This window comes from Phymastichus coffea, unplaced genomic scaffold (genome assembly GCF_024137745.1).
Source record: "Phymastichus coffea isolate CEN01 unplaced genomic scaffold, Cenicafe_Pcof_1.1 PCOF00066, whole genome shotgun sequence".
Taxonomy (NCBI): domain Eukaryota; kingdom Metazoa; phylum Arthropoda; class Insecta; order Hymenoptera; family Eulophidae; genus Phymastichus; species Phymastichus coffea.
The window spans coordinates 1171766-1190029 of record NW_026706877.1 but is presented as its reverse complement, the minus strand read 5'-3'; the positions used below and the strand labels follow the sequence as shown (position 1 = coordinate 1190029).

The 18264-nt window shown below is 29.3% G+C and overlaps 4 protein-coding genes across 4 annotated transcripts; 1 reads left to right on the top strand and 3 right to left on the bottom strand.

Annotated features, from left to right (window-relative positions):
- Positions 1-1309: 1309 nt before the first annotated feature.
- Positions 1310-1968, bottom strand: LOC131667478 (uncharacterized). The gene has a single exon (XM_058940908.1). It carries the CDS (start codon positions 1850-1852, stop codon positions 1310-1312), a length of 543 nt encoding a protein of 180 aa, XP_058796891.1. The 5' UTR covers positions 1853-1968.
- Positions 1969-2876: 908 nt separating this feature from the next.
- On the bottom strand, positions 2877-10025 carry LOC131667477 (nucleolar pre-ribosomal-associated protein 1). The gene is made up of 14 exons (XM_058940907.1): positions 9493-10025; positions 8834-9425; positions 8465-8761; positions 8083-8373; positions 7674-8006; positions 7267-7594; positions 6009-7166; positions 5597-5914; positions 4991-5500; positions 4787-4914; positions 4346-4555; positions 4035-4264; positions 3520-3916; positions 2877-3443 (listed from the first exon to the last, which is right to left on the bottom strand). The coding sequence occupies exons 1-14, from the start codon at positions 10023-10025 to the stop codon at positions 2916-2918; spliced, it is 5853 nt and encodes a 1950-aa protein (XP_058796890.1). The 3' UTR covers positions 2877-2915.
- A 1807-nt stretch (positions 10026-11832) lies between these two features.
- On the top strand, positions 11833-12600 carry LOC131667514 (protein aveugle). The gene is made up of 4 exons (XM_058940966.1): positions 11833-11924; positions 12108-12152; positions 12233-12358; positions 12415-12600. Exons 1-4 carry the CDS (start codon positions 11877-11879, stop codon positions 12598-12600), a joined length of 405 nt encoding a protein of 134 aa, XP_058796949.1. The 5' UTR covers positions 11833-11876.
- Positions 12601-12996: 396 nt separating this feature from the next.
- On the bottom strand, positions 12997-16589 carry LOC131667512 (RUN domain-containing protein 1). Its single transcript, XM_058940962.1, has 10 exons — positions 15683-16589; positions 15417-15584; positions 15064-15148; positions 14834-14995; positions 14534-14711; positions 14367-14461; positions 13543-14301; positions 13369-13466; positions 13196-13290; positions 12997-13136 (listed from the first exon to the last, which is right to left on the bottom strand). Exons 2-10 carry the CDS (start codon positions 15572-15574, stop codon positions 13030-13032), a joined length of 1737 nt encoding a protein of 578 aa, XP_058796945.1. The 5' UTR covers positions 15575-15584; positions 15683-16589; the 3' UTR covers positions 12997-13029.
- Positions 16590-18264: the final 1675 nt, after the last annotated feature.

Here is an 18264-nt window from a genome sequence, read left to right as displayed (position 1 = left end):
ACTAAATAATCGAACTAGATATTTTTAGTGATGTTACTAGAGTTGCGATTCGCGTCCGTATCCGTCCGCATCCGTACGTATGTACACCTATGGGACCGGGGCCAACCCACTAGCTCTTTTATTCGCGCTATCGCTTACAACTAAGCGTAGAAGGTGAAAAATTTAGAAAGATGCTCAAGAATCATTATTACAATTTAAAAAGTCCTTACCAACTAAACAGACATTAAAATAACATTTATTAAATTTTTCTGGTTTTGTCAGCGGCTGTTCATCGCACCATAATTGCATTCGAGGTAATTTAGGGCTATTGAGCTCGGCGCAATGGATATCAGCGCTCTCCTTTATTCGGTCACAATTCAGCTTTGTTGTAATATCCTTGCAGATGTTAGTCAACAAAGCCAATCAGCAAATGAAGTCCTCTGTTTCCTTCTCGACAAAAACGCAGTTTTGTATTCGTTTCTGTAAAATAATAGCATTTGCTTAGAAAAAGCGTTGCATACAACCACCGCTATAGAACATGCACCTCTACTTTGAGTAGGCCTGAACACTGTAACAGTTTACGTCTTTGACCTCATATATCTTGGTATGAACGACATGTCCCCGAGCATGACCGCGCGTTATGTCCGGGTGGCTATTCCCCGACTGAGTCGATTGTTTGCTTATAGCGTCTCCTAGGTATGTGCCATTGTACCGCGCATTACCTAGGAAAGGCTCATCGGCTGCTAGCAATGTCTTATAAGCCAGTCTTATCGGCGTACGACCGTTACCGTCTCGCGCTTCAGTTCCAATCTCTTCAAGCCATCGCAAACTCCAGTGCCCAACTACACTTTAACTTCTCAGTACTCTGCCTCGACTATTGCTTGGCTGTCACCTGTTTTGTCGCAAGTGTAAACTACTCTTTCATTTTGCCAATTGTTGATCGGGCGTTTTATTATTTGCTCAGCATTTAATAATATTTAATACCAGCTGATCCGTTCTCGTAAATATTTTTAATTATAGTGATTATTATTATCAAATATCTCATTTCTTTCTCAATCCGATCTTCAGAGACACTGCAAGTTTGTGCTGCTCCATTGACATAAATTATTTAGTTTTACAAACATGCTTTATTGAGCAGATTTAATTTTTCCTTTTATCAGCGTATTTTATGTAAAAAGATTTTTTCCAATTTTCAAATGGATGTTTTACAATAAAATTTAATACTTTTCATTACATGACATGATATTCAGTATTGTACTTCATTCTAAATATATTTAAGTAATTTTAAATAATGTTCGATGAGTACCAATATAATATGGCGATTGCCCAATTAAAGTCTTGGATATAAAGTTACTACAAATACATCGGCTTTATCGTCATCATACTTTTCGTAGAAATGTTTCATGACAACTACAACTTCACTCATTTCTCCAGGATTTCCGAATTTTTCGCCTTTATACCAGTATTGAACTTTTGGTAATTTCCTTTCATCGATCCATAATTTCGTTGCTGGAAGTTTAACAACTTCTTTTAATGCACGTTTACCGTGATGATTCAGGATCTCCATAGCATCCTGAGCTGCATTATTTTTCAAAACATAGTGAGCCACAAAATCTTGATCTGATCGGGATAAGAAACCAGTTTTTCTCTGAATTTGATTGTGGCGATTTCTAATTTTTGAGTAATTTTCTACCGAATCTTTAGGCCCTGAAGCTTGCGGATACGAGGCATGGCCACGGGGATGCCCGGGTTCCATATCAGGATGTGACTTTCCATTTTGCGATAAATCAAGAATTCGTTTGGAATCTTTATGAGATATTCCATTATATCTTGCACCGCCAAGAATATCTGATGAGCGATTTTGAAATGTCATTCTTAGAGGGAATAAAAAATTATTGAGTTTATTAATAATTATACTAAATGCTGTGGTACTGACCAACAGATGCTGGCTCCTCAAGACCAATAATAAGATTTTTTTTACGAGAGCTATATTTTAATGTCAACAGTTTCCTTCTTATTTCTCTTTGGAGGCGGTCGGGTCGAATACCACATTGAGATGAAATAACTTGCAATAAGCAGTCATTTGGGAGAATTTTATCGGTTGACATATTTTTACCATTTTTCAGTATAAAATGTCCTAATATTATTGTATCACTACCTATGCATATTGAATTATTCTGTTTAAACTCGACTTCAATACTTGGCTCTTCCAAATTATCTCCACAAGAATAAATAATATTTCCATTTTCCCAAACTTTTATAGGTTTTCTTAAAATTTTTATCAAATACTTCAAATATTCAATGTTTATTGGTTTGTAATTCTTTAAAATTTTCCATTTATGGTGCCAAACTTTGTGACTTATTCGCTTCGCAAATTTTCCTGATTTTTTTATGTAATATGCTCGAGGAAAGGACCCGTTGCATGGAATTTGGTGTTTTTTCGAGAACATTTTAAGAACGGGAGGACCTGCGATTGATACAATAATTTGGAATATGTTGCAGTTCATTTTAAATATTTCTAACGATTAGATAATTTTTAAGTCAACGCATACATACATCAGATAACTTAGGAAATATTTCACTAAACTTTATTTGTAAAACTTTTTACTCCTTAATTTTTTGTTGGTTAAAATCAACTACAAATTTAAAAACTGTTTATATAGACTAACCTTTGCGCGTACTGCAAATAAAATATAGGAAAACAAAAACTATACAATTTTTAATTTGATAAACATTATATTGTATATTTGAAAGTTATCCATATACATACGTTGAATACACGAGAATTAAAATTTATAAATTTTAATGTAATTTTAATTAAATTTCAAGATTTTATTTACAAATTTATTGTTAATAATAAAATGAATATAAAATCGATTAGACAACAATATTTTATTCACTAAATTTCTATAAAAATATTTACAAAAATTGGATTTTCATTTTTCGTTGTTATAAGTAATCCACGTAATAAGCAATCTAATTAAAGCGTCTTTTAGTGATATAGATTGGTCAAGAGCTTGATTAATGTAAAATTCACATCCGAATTGTAACATTAATTTGCACTCACTTAGATCTTCAACAAAAACTTTGGAAAAGTCAATTAAACCTTTCAAATCATCTTTTGTTAGAGCTTTACTAATTGTCCGATTGGTAATAGTTTGATTCATAAGATTAATAAATGATTGGAAGCATTCTTCAGTTAAATCTTGATTAAAATTATTTTTAAGACTAAGCAGTATTTTTATCAGCAATAAATTATGATGAACTTCTCGAGTCTTAGTTTCTTTGAAGGTATTGATAATATTGTTGATAATTTCTACGATATGCTTAATCGCGATTGCATCTCCTGTTTTAAGAATTTTAGTAACATTTACCAACCATGGCAATAAAGAATAACCATTTATAAGTATTGTACACAACTTTGTTAATAACGTAGCTGACTTTACAATCTGTAGAATAAGGTCCTGTAAAATCGGGAAATAAATTATTGTTCAATTAGATATTTAACCAAGTGAAACAAAATACCCAATCAATACTTACTTTTGTTTTTTTATCTGCTATTGAGGAAAAATAGAAATCAAACAGCATTTTGAACAACACACATTTTAATGCCACGTCTATATCATTATTAGTTTTTAATCCATCTCTAATCACTTCTAGAATCCAATGTCTATGAATTTGATAATGGATTTCTGAACTGTGATATAATTGTAGTAATTCTGGAATAGTATTTAAATTCATTGCTGGTTTTGCCATAAGAAATGAATGAAGTGGAGAGTATAATGGATTTAGAGGTTGAGTTATAATTAAACATGTTCGGGCTAGAAAAGTTGCCACGAATCCATTCAACTGAACATTTTCGATAGATATTTCCAATTTCTTTATTCCATTGTGCATGGCTTCTAATAAATTGGTCCATAGTGATTTTTCTTTCGATCTATACCAAATAGAATTCAAAATCAAACAAACTAATTTTATTATTTTATATATATACTTATAAAATATATAGTAAAGAAAATGAACTCAATAATACAATTATAAATAAAATTGCGAACCTTGTGGCTTCTAAATGAAATGTAAATTTAGAAATCGTATCAAAAGCTTTTAAACGAATTTTTTGACAACTACTACTACATGCCATGATTGTCAAAGATAAGGCACCACTGTGGATTACTTTATGACAAGCTACAACATTATTATCCCTCAAAAGCTGATTAAATATTGGCAAATAAAATGCAGGGTCATATACTTGATCGTTTGATGTTTCATTGCTTGCAAAATCATCCTGCAATTGAGATAATAAATTACAGTATTTTTCATATAGACAATAAATAACATATTAATTTTAATATCCTTCACAATAAACCTCCAAATTTCTGTGTGTAGGAAAATTTCGAATTGTATTATCCACATTTGAAGAAATTAGTAGGTCCAAAACTTGCGATGTCGAAGGTTGTCTCCACAAAGCTGTACCAGATTCATTTTTAACACTATAATGTATTGCAGCAGCATTGCCCCATAAATACGGATGAAACTCGTTTAATTTTATATTATTACTTTCATAAAATTCTAAAAGCTGCAACATAATAAAATATAATTATTATATTATAATTAAAGCAAATTAAGATTTAGGCTATTCAAACTACTCTAGTTTTATTAATTTTGCAATTTATTATTTTTGAAAAGCATAACTGTTGGAAAATCTTCCGGAATGCATTTAATAAAGATTAATAATTCTTCTAGCTTAAGAAATGGATAATTCAGCGAAAGTAGTTCTAACTCTAACTAAACGATTTTTACTGCTTACCCTGAAAATTAATTGATCGCTTTTAGCCAAGGTGGCATTATATGCAGCTAAATAGAGAGGGATATGACTTATTGACACCAGAGAACGATTTTTTCTGACTAAAATCCATAATAATTCGATAAGATCACCTGGAAAATAAAAATTAAAAATAAATATTTTCAGTTTTATGAATATTCAATTAATAAGAATTTTAATTGTTCTTACTTTTGATCTCTGTATTACTAAGCATCACATTCATAAAATCAGAATGTGATATTGTCATTTCAAAAATAGTTTTAGTGTATTCTTCATTTCCGTTATTTTTGTAAGCAACATCGCAAGTGGCAACTAATGCCTTTAATAGTAAATCTTCAGTTTGATTATATTTTGTCATTTTTAGTCCAGACTTTAACATGATACGAGTGAATTGTGACCAAGAATTATATTTAACGAGTTCGTCAAATACAAATTCTGTATCAACTTTCAAAATTTGAATAGATTCCATCAAGATTAGACATAAAAAGTTCAATTTTGTGTTATTTTTTGAATCCTTTTTCAATACTATCACAATTACATGAAGAAGTAACTGTACAAAATTTCTTAAATTACTTGGTTCTGTTTTCGAAAATTTTTTAAATAAACTAAATATAAATTTTACGCGTTTTTCACACACTAAATTTAGTATTTTTTCATTTGATAAAATTGCGTTGATAACATCTTGGTATAATGTTGAATCTAAAAAATAAATTTTTAATGTCATTCAGTTATATCACTTTAAGTAACATATGATTAATTAAAAGGATAAGCTTTTTTAAATACTGGATTACTTACCCAAATATTTGTGAATTAAATGTGATACAACATTTATGTACTCTTTTATCCAAAAGCACTCTTCACCATTTATTAAGTATTTCATAATATCTGCCTTGTAAAGCTCAAAAACATTTCGTAAAAATTTTTCATCATACCTATATTTCAAGTTATATGAAATTATTGAAAAAATAAGAAGTTTATGATGCAAAATATTATTGTTTTTGTTTGTATGCTTGATAAATGTGGCTAAAAATTTAGGATTTCGCTTAATTAATAATTCTAATATTTTTTCAGACACAGGTGTTATTTCACTCTTCAGGAAAGATGTAAATATATCTGAAATAGGTACATTTAAATTTTAGGAATTATGAATTTCATTTTAAAACGAATAGAACTAGAATTAATAAATACAAGTGAATTATCAACTTACTTCCATCAATAATAAAAATAGAATGTGGAAATTTCAGTAGGTATTCATATAAACTGTTTTCCAATATACTGATTTCCTTTTGACATAGCCTTTTCAGAGCAATTGTATATATAATCAATTTATTAAATAATTGGTCGCTCAATGTAATTATGAATTCTGATCTGTTTAAAACGGGTTTTGAAGATAATTGTTTAATTAACTCTGGAATAATAATTCCCCATATTGACAACTCACAATTATCTGTTGTAATAAACTTTTCTTTTTCTAATACCATAACATTACTTATTAAGTCTACAATAGTTTCCTTACTTAACCTTAATAAACTAATAACTTCTAGGTGAATTCTTAAATCTGATTCTACCTCACTATCTTTATGCTTACGAATGAATGATTTTATTTGTGTTATAAGTTTTTCTTGATAAGGATAAAATACTTTTGACGTTGAAAATTTATTTTCAAAGCATGTGAAAGATTTTAGAACTTCAATAATTAATGTTGTAATTTTAAATTTTGTTGAATTTGAATCTGTAAATATTGGCTGAAAGTTATGTAAAAGTATTGGGTGATTGAAAATGTATTTAATGCAGCCTTTTGTTGTGTCTGTGCCAGTAGACTTCATGTTTTCAGCAATTTTCAATAATACTAATAGTATATTTGTATACATTACAAAATTTTGAGATTCTTTGTTATTTTCTTTTGACAATTGTACCAAATAAAAGATCACCATACGAAATAAAGCTTTAACTTCAAAACTAGTCAACTGATATTCGTTGGTAATATCACCACATTGAATACATAATTTAGATTCAGCGATTTTTATCTCATATACATCACAATTAAGCAATATTTTGTTAAATACCGAAAAAACATTTTTTGAATTAAAAAGTTTTTTTGACAACGTTGAAGGTTGATTCTCTTTCCATCTTGTTACATACTTTTGAAATGGAATAACCAACTCTTCAGTCAAAGATATTAATGCTTTTGGTGAAATTTGACAGTGTAAAATGTAAGTCAGAACATAAGACAAATAATTAGCTATTGTTTGAGAACTATTTTCTCGATAATTTTCAACTGCACCATATACAAGCAATGATAATGAATTAGCTGGCAATATTGGAACTAAAAATTTAACGTTTTTGATATTTTTTTCATTTAAAGCTGCAATTACATAAGATTTTTTTTATAATGTACATGATTTTTAATATATTTAAGTAACATTAAAATTATATTGACATGTTCTGCAAGATATTTTACTTACTAGTGAAAATATCTTCTTGTTTAGTATTTTCCAAAAGATCGTCTTTTGTATTTTTTTCATTGTTGTATTTTACAGACATATATTTTTCGGTATGTTTAGAAACACGTTTTATTATCTTTGTTATCCAATTGGCAATTTCTAATTTATGCTCTGGGCTGTTAAAATGGGTGATAACATTTACAAAGATTTCAACTTCATCATTATGCTCTTCAAATATTTCACATTTATTTAATAATAAATATATTGTTTTGAACACTTCTGAATCTAATAAGATATTATTCATTCCCATTTTGCTCATTAAAAATGAAAGTGCAGAACTAAAAAGATTCTTTAAACATAATTTCAAATCAATTATTTGTTTATACTCAAAGATAAGTTTCTGTGAAAAAATACAATCATTTTCTTACTTTATTTGGATGAAAATCTGAAATATTTAAAGATGTCAAAATTTTTAAAGCTTTCACTTTCATGACAACAATATCTTGTTCATTAATATTTTCAATTTGATCTAAATTCGTCAATAACGTTACAGGTTGATTTTTAACGTTAGTCAAATTTTCAATATACAGAATATCTGGAAAATTTTCACTATAAACATGTAAGACATTCAATATTGCCATCAAATGATCTTTTACATTTACATGTGAATGTAGCAAATCATCACTTATAATCTCAGTATCTTTAATTACTGAAAAAGCACTGGTCCATATATTAAGTATTGATTCAAAGGTTGGCATATGCTGTAGTAAAATAATTTATCAATGGTATTAAAAGAATCAACTCAAATTAGTATATAGAGATTGCTAAAAAAATCACCTTAGACATGTAGTCAGATACAATGTTTTTAAAATGTATATACTCTGATCTGTTATGCTTGGAATTTTGAAATCCTATTAGAAGACTTTCAATTTTTTTCAGAATCGTTAGTAAGACATCAATGATTTCATGATGAATTAAGATATTATCATGCTCCATAGAAGGAAAAATAGCATTTTTAATAATTATTGGTGGCAGTATTAAGTTTAATGTTAGATTGGCCAATTGTTGCAATGACACATCAATGGAGCATAAATTCAAGCAAGTTTCTACATTAATATTATTAATTATCTAGTGTAATGAAGAAAAATTTTATTATTGGATGACTTGAATATTAAAAAGATAATATATAACAATCAAATAATAACAATAATTGAAATACCTTTTTAACAAATTGTATAACACCAATCCAGTTTCTTGAAATCCGTGGAGCCAAGAAAGGTTCTGTATAAATCAATTGTGGTTTAATTAAATCTGGACAAGCAGATAGTATTTTAATAACTAAATCTGAAATTTTATTGTGTTCCCAAGGTTTATCTAAACTTTGAAGTATGGTATTTATAAGTTGATTATGTTTTGAATTAAATTCAGTCCCCATACTTCTATCATAAAAAGCTACACCATGACGACTTGATGTCAATAAAGTTATTAGGAACTCATGCACAGTGTTATCAATTATCTACCAAATCATAGAAAAAATCATATAAATAGAACATAAAATTAATGTACTAATATAATTAAAATAATATACTTTTTTTTGTTCAGGATTAACACATTCTTGTATTGTATTTTGATTATTATGCTTTCGCCAATTTTCGGGTCCTTTCCAATGATATAAAGACACAATGTTTTTTATAACAGGAGTAGAGAATAAGTGCAGCTTCATAGTTTTACTAACTGTAGGATTTTCTAGTACATATTTTTTCATAGTTGCCAATACAAGTTGAACAACATCTGAATGATCATAAACTAATCCAGAAAATATACCAGAAAAAACTGCTCGTTTTTCAAGTAATGTTCTAATGTTGGTTGCATTACCTTCAATAAGAAAAGCTAAAATTAAGTGTATAAAACATGTTCTCACATTTTGAGGATCAGAAGGTTTGGAATGTGAAGTTAAAACATCAACAAGTTGTGGGTGTAATGATAAATGGTTCAATAATTCATGAGGTAATGTTCCACCTAATGACACAATAGCTGCTAATAACCTTAGAACAACTTTACGATGCTTTGCTTTTCCTTGACTAGATAACATTGAATGTATAGAATTTAGATGTGAGTTTATTAAATGACGACATGCTTCTTCTGTACTAGATTGATTCTGTGGATACTTTGCTAAAATTCTATATAGATCAAATAAATATTTACTGAAGAAAAACAATCAATAAAAAAATTATTAATATTACTTACTTCATGATTATAATATGCATTGCTGTAAAGACTGTAGTTATATTATTAACATTTCTTTTATCTGAATTATCAAGCAATCTAAGTATTTCTAAAACACTACCACCAGCTTCTAAATATTCATCAACTAAATTCTTTTTTTTATTTGTAGCGTTTTGATCACAAAATGCCACGAACTTATGAAGGATGGCATATCCATCAGCACTATTAAATGCATTTCTTAAAAATTTTCCATTTAATTCGTTGCTTTCTTTTTTAGTTATTTCTAGTTTTTGTGTATTTTCGTGATTTGAATCATCAGATTCTTCCAAAATCTCATTTATTTGAGTACTTTTTTCTTTTTCAATATTACTTTTATATTTACTTTCAATATCTTTCAGATTTTTTAATTCTGCTTCATCAGAATTCAGTTTCCTCCGTTTTTTCCTTTTACTATTAGGTTCTACCTCTTTTTTAAGTATACTATCAGAGTTTTCATAATTTGTATCAGTTATTAAAACTTTTGAATTTTTAGATTGCCCAATTTTCCTTTTCATTTTTAGAACAGATCTGAATAAATTTAATAACATTTAATTTATATTTAACATTAATTCAATCAAACATTTTTTAGTAAATATAATGATCTTACTTTTAAAATTTATGTAATTTATGATAAATCAAATAAAAAAGTATTTACAGAAACCACAATCACTATAATAAATACTTTTATGAAAATTTATTTGAAAATGAACATTTTTGCATTTACATTGATTTATAATGATTTTCAGAAATAATATCTTTGTTAGCAACTTTTTTCAAATGTAGAAATTATTTTTTAACACTCGACCCTACAGCACTAGGAAAAACTTAACCTTACTTTTGGCCACGTGCGACCCACAGACCAACACATTAACGCACATAGCCAGAGTTCGGGACTGTTTCAAGCGCCCCGCAGTATCTAAACAGCTCAACTATACGCAGCGTTTAAGCCCCGGTCCCCATAGCTACGTATGAATACGGACGGATACGGACGCGAATCGCAACTCTAGTAACATCACTAAAAATATCTAGTTCGATTATTTAGTACCAACACTACCGGTAGTGAGCAAAAGTAATTGTTGTTTAAAACTGTAGCGCCGAACGTACCAAATTTAATGTTCAAATGTCAGGTCTACAATTTACTTTTCAAATTCTCATGAATATTGCTTATTGATGAGTATGCTAATGTAAAACAAGCTTTTGGGATGATTAATACACATCATTTATATATATTTTCTTCTTCTTCTCATATATTCAAGTACTTCCATAAAATTAAGGCCTAATTCCACTAATTGTAGTTGAAAGTCTATCAATTCTCTATCATTTGCCATCTTATAGACTGCAATAATGTAAAGGTTAAGTAAGCGTTCATTAAATGCGGTACGTTCGGCGTTACAGTTTTAAACAACAGTTACTTTTGCTCACTACCGGTAGTGTTGGTACTAAATAATCGAACTAGATATTTTTAGTGATGTTACTAGAGTTGCGATTCGCGTCCGTATCCGTCCGCATCCGTACGTATCTATGGGACCGGGGGGCCTATTCTGAAAAAAAATTTTGTGGTAAATCAGTTTGTCACTTCAGTTTACCACAGAATTAATCACTTTAGATGTGATAAATGCTTATGACATGTGCTAAAATTTTTTTTCAGAATAGGCCCCGTGCTAAAATTTTTTTTCAGAATAGGCCCCCGGGGCCTTAGGGAGTGTCTACACGGGATCCGTCCTCGGATCCGTGGATGGATCCGTCCCCGTCCAAATTTTTATAGGCACACGCCATCTTCATAACTTCAAGTTCAGTGGTGAGTTTCAAATTTGATGTGAGAATTGAAACTCACCACTGAACTTGAAGTTATGAAGATGGCGTGTGCCTATAAAAATTTGGACGGGGACGGATCCGTCCACGGATCCGAGGACGGATCCCGTGTAGACACTCCCTTAAGGCCCTCGCCACATATGCGCATATGCGCGCGTACGAGGGCGTACAAACGCGTACAAATCGCTAAAAATTTTGATAGTGCCAACAACAGAAAGTTACTACTATTCCTCGCATACCCCAAACGAACACACTTACTCCCGGAACAAACGTATCATAATGCTATATTATTGAAGGTTATTAATTTTTCGATACTCCGTGCACAAAATGTGTCTTTCCCGCACGTTGTCTGCCGAGCGTGCGGGAAAAACGCACTTTATGCACGGAGTATCGAAAAATAAATAACAAAATTAATAAATCAAAGGCCTCAGCGTATAGAACATTTTCACGGTTTAGCCTGCGGTCATGTCCTGAGGATGGCAGCACCTTTGGAACATTTAATGTTACACGTTTTATAATATATATACGTATATCACTCTCAATTTCCATGATCCATGATTCATCTATGCCCATGGTTGCGTATATTCGTTAGTTGTGTTCATGTATGTCTAATGAATAACTAACTTTCCTTCCATTTCGTATTAATTATATCTACATTCCATCAATAAATAGATTAAAGATGCCATTTTATTCATGATAGCTTACTAGCAATTTTTTAATAATTCTTCTACATATTATCGAAACGAAAAAAATGTATTACAACTGAAGCAATTGATTATTTATAGATCACCATGGTTGAAGAAATTATAAATACAAACAATAAATCTAAGGTAATTATAAGTAATACAATTTCTGAATCAAAATATCCAAAAATTTTTTAGCATATGATAAAAATTTTATAATAATTTAGAATAGGACTGCAAGACCTCGTCCAGTTTATTTATGGAATGTTTTGGATGTTCAAAAATGGTTACGCAGACATTGCAGTGATTATTATCAAATTTATCACGAAAAATTTTTATATGTAAGTTTTTTAATGTCATGTTAAGACTTCTGATATTTCAATTGTTTATAATAATTTAAATTCATATCATTTTCAAGCATGACATCACAGGACGAGCTTTATTAAGATTGAATGAAAATATTTTAATGAGATTAGGAATAGAAAATAAAGAACACAGGATAGATATTTGGAGAGAAATTATGAAATTACACCTGAAAACTGATATTTTAGAAATTAGAGATATTGAAAGACGTAATAACATGAATTATGATTAAGGACTGTGTTAATTTTATACATATAGTAATTATTTAATTAGATTAGATTTATACACCTTATAAAATATACAGTATTTATAATTCTTAAAGGAAAAAGAGATTACATAAAATGTCAATACATCCATCGAGATATATACAATAAACTTTAATTAAAATTGCATAATTAAAGTTATCAGATTCTCTAAAACATTTTTTTTAAACAAAGATCTATTTATTTTAATCAAAAAAATATATAAGTAGTAATACTGCTATAAAAAAAAGAAAATACAGATACATAAAGTTATCTTAATTTTTACCACCCTACCTAAATCATACGGAGATATAACTTTTGAATACATTTGTTGTCTTTGAAATAATTTAGTTTTTTCTTCTGTTTTGAAAAAGCTCTGATGACTAGATTAAAAAATAAAACCCCAAAATGCACTTTGTTTAAAATGCTTCTTTAATATTTTGGAATTGCTGTATTGCCAAATCGATTGGCAAATCAAATTTATATTTTGTTAATTTATCTAAAGTATGGAAGGCATCTTGAAAGCCTGCAAAGTTATTATAATTAATAAATAGAAAATAATGAGATTATTTTCAATTAATTTACCAGTTTTTACGACATAACTCCAAGGCATGTAGTAATTTTCTAACAAATACTGGCATTGAAGTATAAGTTTTAGCCATGTCACTAATTTATTGGCACTAAAAAAAATACAAAATTTTAATGATTTACTTAAGTTTTATATTACATATACTTTAATATTATTGAAATTAACTTACTTTAATGCAGCACATATAAATGCCTTAAAATTTGCATCAAGACTTCTCTTATATCGCGAATGCGTTGTGATAATATTCCCTATAGTTACCAAAAGATTCTGAAATTACAGTCCAAATTAAAAATGTTATCAATTAACTACAATAGATTTTTGGAGCTTTTAAATTAATTCATACTTGTTTAGAAGATGATGTTTGCCCTCCATTCAAGTCCAGATTAAAGCTCTGAGAAAGTTTTTGAACTGGAGTAGAATTATACCGATGACCATTTTTTATTTCATAATATTTGAGAATAATTTCCCAAGCATGCATAAAGTTATTAGAATTGTAGCTTCTCAGTGTAAAGCAACCAACAAAAGGAACAACACTATTTACATTAGCATCTGTTGAGGTACCATGCTGCATCAAATCTCGAATACAAATAGCCAAGTGTTTTCTAACAGCTAATGTTACTTTAGCATTATATTGACTAATGTTTGAATCTGAATCAGAGTTGTATGCTAATTCTTCATTCAGACTATCTCTACTGCTACAATATTCACTTTCAGCAAGAGTCTGTAATACATGTTCCACTGCAATATCAAGTCTGGTTCGAAGGTCTCTCCAACCATGCATTGTATCTTTTTTTCTAATTCTTTGAGACTTTTCACTCCCACAACCCATCTGTGACATTAAATAAATGTGCAATAATGCTACGACTTTTCTAACTGTATTCAGATTTGTTGCTTGATTTTTATGCTCAATTGGTTTTGTAAATGACCTTCTGCCAGTATGACTTTGAGCAGACCCATTAGTATGTACTGGGCAAGCACACGTACAAGCTAATGTTTCAGGACTGACTTCTTCTTGTAAGTAATTTATAAATCGTTCTAAATCAGTGATTTGAGTTTTCAACTGAGATATGAGTTGTTCTTTCATTTTCAATGGGCTTACAATCTGAAAATAATTATAGTAAAAATGACTGTACAGTATTTACTTTAAACTTATGTTTCAATGTTTACCTGATTAATTGCATAATCAACTTGCCATCTAAGATCATCAGTAGAGAGTTTGCAAAAATCTTCTACATTAAAATTTAATTTTTCTTTTAAATGATCTGAAAAAGTATTTTTCATGAAATGTTTTGTTATATAGTTTAATACTATAAATTATTTATCGAATAACGTACTTATTATTAAATTTTGTCTTTCCAAAATAACACTCTGAGGTAAGTCAGCATCACCAGTTTCATAAGCAAATTTCTCCAACTCTTCTAATTGTGTTTTTAATTGGCATATCAACTCTTTCTGTTTATTTTTCTGAATTTCTGTTTTTAAATCTGTTTCACTGTCTTCCGCATTCGTAAACTGTAAAACATTTTATAAAAATGACATTTTTCAAAATTGATAAACCATTTTGTCTTTATTTTACAATGAAAAAAATTCTATTTAACGAATGAAATTTCTTTTAACAAAGACATTCATCTTACATCATATCTGTGACTTAAATTTGATGAAGATGATTTCTTATTGAAAACTAGATTGCCTTGGATATCAGGAATCCCTCTAAATGCAAATTCTTCCAATTCTTTTAACAATTCTTCCTTTTTACTAGTAGGAGCATCACATATTTGTTTTAAGCGAAATTGTACCTAGAAAATAATATCAGTTATTCCAACATTCTTTTTTTTGACTATATATTTTTATTGTATAATATTACTTGTGCAAAATGAGTGGTCAATGCTATAAGAGAAGAGTTAAGCATTTCTTGTTCCTCTTCCAGCTCTCTAAGTCTGTCTATTTTACTGTATAAAGAAAAAAACAGTGTTATTCAAAGTTATAACAATTGACAATTATTTTATCACACAAATGATATTGCAAATTACCATGTCCAAGCAAAAAATGAAAACAGTACAGTTAGCTATTCTACTTAAAGAAACAATTATTGAAATTTACATATCTACAATCACTACAAATTTATGAGTAATTAAAAAAATATTATTGAATTGTAATTTTAGTGATTACAATCAGTTTAAGCTAATGTTCTATTTAACAAAGCATAATTCTTATTACCTTCCCATACTAGGTTTATATTCAAGTGCAAAATCATCATCCCCATTGTTAGCACCAACTGGATCCCATCTTTCTCCTGATGGACTATCATTTTCTTCTGAAATATCTAATTCGCTCATACTAAACTGTAGCTCATCAGTGACTGTATTTCCATCCATTTTTGGCTTTCTTCATTAAACATTCAGAAAACCGCACAATATCCGATCAGCATGAATTTTTTAACCGTATGTTGTAATAATCAATTTAACTGAATAATAATTACACACGTCTTCTAATTGTTCATTTTCATGACTCGTATTTTTTAACTTTTTTACGGGAAACATGACCTGTCCTTTATTTTCTAAAAACACTTTAAAGACTAAGAATCGCAATATTTTTGAAATCACATTGATGATGAAAGAAAATGAGTTAATGTTTGGAATTTGTCATAAAATCGATTCGTTTTACGTCGGCTCGAGTGTTCTAAACCAGAGTTTAACAGAGTGATTGTTAAAGGTATATTCGTGTCTCATTCGGCAATTTTCGTTGGGGCGATCCTAGCGGCCACGCTTGGAACCTTGTCTATGTAGTTTAATTTAGTTTAGTCTAGTCTAGTCTAGTCTATAGTCTAGTCTGGTATCTAGTAGCAAAAAAAAGAGAACCTGACAAGGTGAAGCTAGTTTATTTGTGATCTGATTGGCTGAAAGATAATCACGTTATCAACTGTTATGCGATAGTATTTATGCGAAAAATCCAAATACTGGATTTAGTTAGTAAATGTAAACTTGAAAGCCTTTTAGAATTTACTCATTCATTGATGTTGTTTAGCGAAACAAAGGCACATTTTATTTAAAAAATTTTACAAAGAATTCAAAATATCTTGGTTTTGAAGGTTTATTGATTTATCTACAAAGACTATTTTTACTACGACGGTCATCACATATATCTTCGATAAAAAAACTTACAAGGTGTCACGTCGATACTAATAAGAGAACGCATATATGTGATGGGCTATTATTGTAACTAATCAGGTACCGGTAATTTAACTTTCTATCATATCAATTGTCAACTTTCTCGGGAAGATTTGTAAATTTATCTAGCAAAATAGATTAGACTAAGCACGTTCTCCATAGTATTACTCATCACATCTAAATTAAGCAAAAAGACAGAGAATGGGGACGTCAGCCTATGGTATAAAGAAGGCTGGATCAGGATCCGCGAATAGGCAGTAGTAGTTCAGTAATTCTGTAGTATATAGTACTATTGTATTTCTAAGTTTCGCTACCCGGTTGCTCAGAACCGGAATTGTACTCTAAAATTGTTCTTTCAAATAATAAATCTAAATCAAGTACAAACACCTGAAACTCATTCATAAAATCTCTTCTGAAGCCCGCTCCTAACAAGGTAAGAAACTTAGTTATCTACTTAGACACACCAGATATAATAAAGGCGTTATCCCTTTAACCAATCTCTGACTAAGATCCAACTTTTACCAACGCGACAGTATTTTAAATATTATTGCGTCTAGCCATAACACCACCCCGTCTAGACATAACAATGGTTATTAGATGTAGATCATTTTATAGAATAATGCCTCCAAAGATAATTATAGAATAGCCCAGATTTCTTTGGTTTGATTTCTATTTTTTGTTATTGTTGTTGAAAAGTGTGTATACTTGATTATAGAGATAGAGGATTTTGACCGCATAGTTTATTACTATTAGTTATTTTCTTCTAAATTAGAATGAAGCGATGTTGCATTCGCTTAGTATGCTAATTGTCCGATATTACCTTAATAAAATTTTCATGTCAAGTTTCTTAAGGACTGGGGGAGCAAACACGTAATAAATTATTTAAATTAATTTGGCCTATCTCACCAAATTTCTACCTAACGGCTCTTCAATCTCTAATCATATACATGATCCAAAATATACAAAAATGCACGTGGATTCAAATGAACTTATTGAAACACTACTTTAAAACAAACAGAACATCATCAACAAAATACTATTCCTCCCTACTAAAAAACGCGGTGTCGATTCCACGATGATTCGGTACAGAATTTACAACGATGAATACATTGAATCGAAGTAGAATCGGCGTAAAATCGACGTCGATTAGTGCCTGAATATAAATGTCCGAAAACATGTTGTCGAATCGGTGTTGAATCTTAGTTGAATCGAAGTAAATCGCAGTGTCGAATCATAGTTAAATTTGAGTATAATCGGTGTAAACAAAAGGTATTATAGGGGTATAATTGGAGTATAATCAGGGTATAATCGGCATATATTCGGGATATATTAGAGATTAAATATGAGAGAATTTCAATTGAAATAAATTGTACGTGAATTTGAATTATGAACGATGAATAATTGTTATTTAAAATCGATAATTAAGCAATAACATTCAAGTTTTTGTAAAATTATGTTTATTAATATTCTATAATTTATATAATTAATATAATTTTCTGGATAAAAACTGTGAACAATATAATTTTTTTAAATATTACTTAGTTAATACCTATTTGCATTCAACAAATAACAGATTTCAATTTCGAGTCATTAAAATAATAGAATTTAATAAACTTGTACGATATCTTCATTCAATAGTTTGTGATTACGCTTGTCATAAGGATCTTTCCATTTCTTTATTTTATCAGCGATTTCTTCTGATAAAAACATTGATACTTTATTCAATATTACTTTCAGAGTTGTGCTTTGCAGTAAATCTTTACGATGAATGATTAATCAAAATTTCAAACATTCTGTAAACAATAAAGTTTATCTTAGTAATTTTGCAAGTTATTGACAACTAGGCTAAATCCAAATTAAATATTACGAATACATACTCTTGTATACTTTCAATTCTT

Bases quoted from the DNA above. Each gene is read 5' to 3' on its own strand.
- LOC131667478 (XM_058940908.1), bottom strand. From the start codon at position 1,852: ATGACATTTCAAAATCGCTCATCAGATATTCTTGGCGGTGCAAGATAT.
- LOC131667477 (XM_058940907.1), bottom strand. From the start codon at position 10,025: ATGAAAAGGAAAATTGGGCAATCTAAAAATTCAAAAGTTTTAATAACT. The intron at 4,556-4,786 runs GTAAGCAGTAAA...ATTATGTTGCAG, and splicing joins GCGATCAATTAATTTTCAGG to CTTTTAGAATTTTATGAAAG. The intron at 3,917-4,034 runs GTTCGCAATTTT...TATTTGGTATAG, and splicing joins TTTCATTTAGAAGCCACAAG to ATCGAAAGAAAAATCACTAT.
- LOC131667514 (XM_058940966.1), top strand. From the start codon at position 11,877: ATGATTCATCTATGCCCATGGTTGCGTATATTCGTTAGTTGTGTTCAT. The intron at 11,925-12,107 runs GTATGTCTAATG...GATTATTTATAG, and splicing joins TATTCGTTAGTTGTGTTCAT to ATCACCATGGTTGAAGAAAT. The intron at 12,153-12,232 runs GTAATTATAAGT...ATAATAATTTAG, and splicing joins ATACAAACAATAAATCTAAG to AATAGGACTGCAAGACCTCG.
- LOC131667512 (XM_058940962.1), bottom strand. From the start codon at position 15,574: ATGGATGGAAATACAGTCACTGATGAGCTACAGTTTAGTATGAGCGAA. The intron at 14,996-15,063 runs GTAATATTATAC...ATTATTTTCTAG, and splicing joins TGACCACTCATTTTGCACAA to GTACAATTTCGCTTAAAACA. The intron at 13,467-13,542 runs GTATGAATTAAT...CTGTAATTTCAG, and splicing joins AAACATCATCTTCTAAACAA to AATCTTTTGGTAACTATAGG.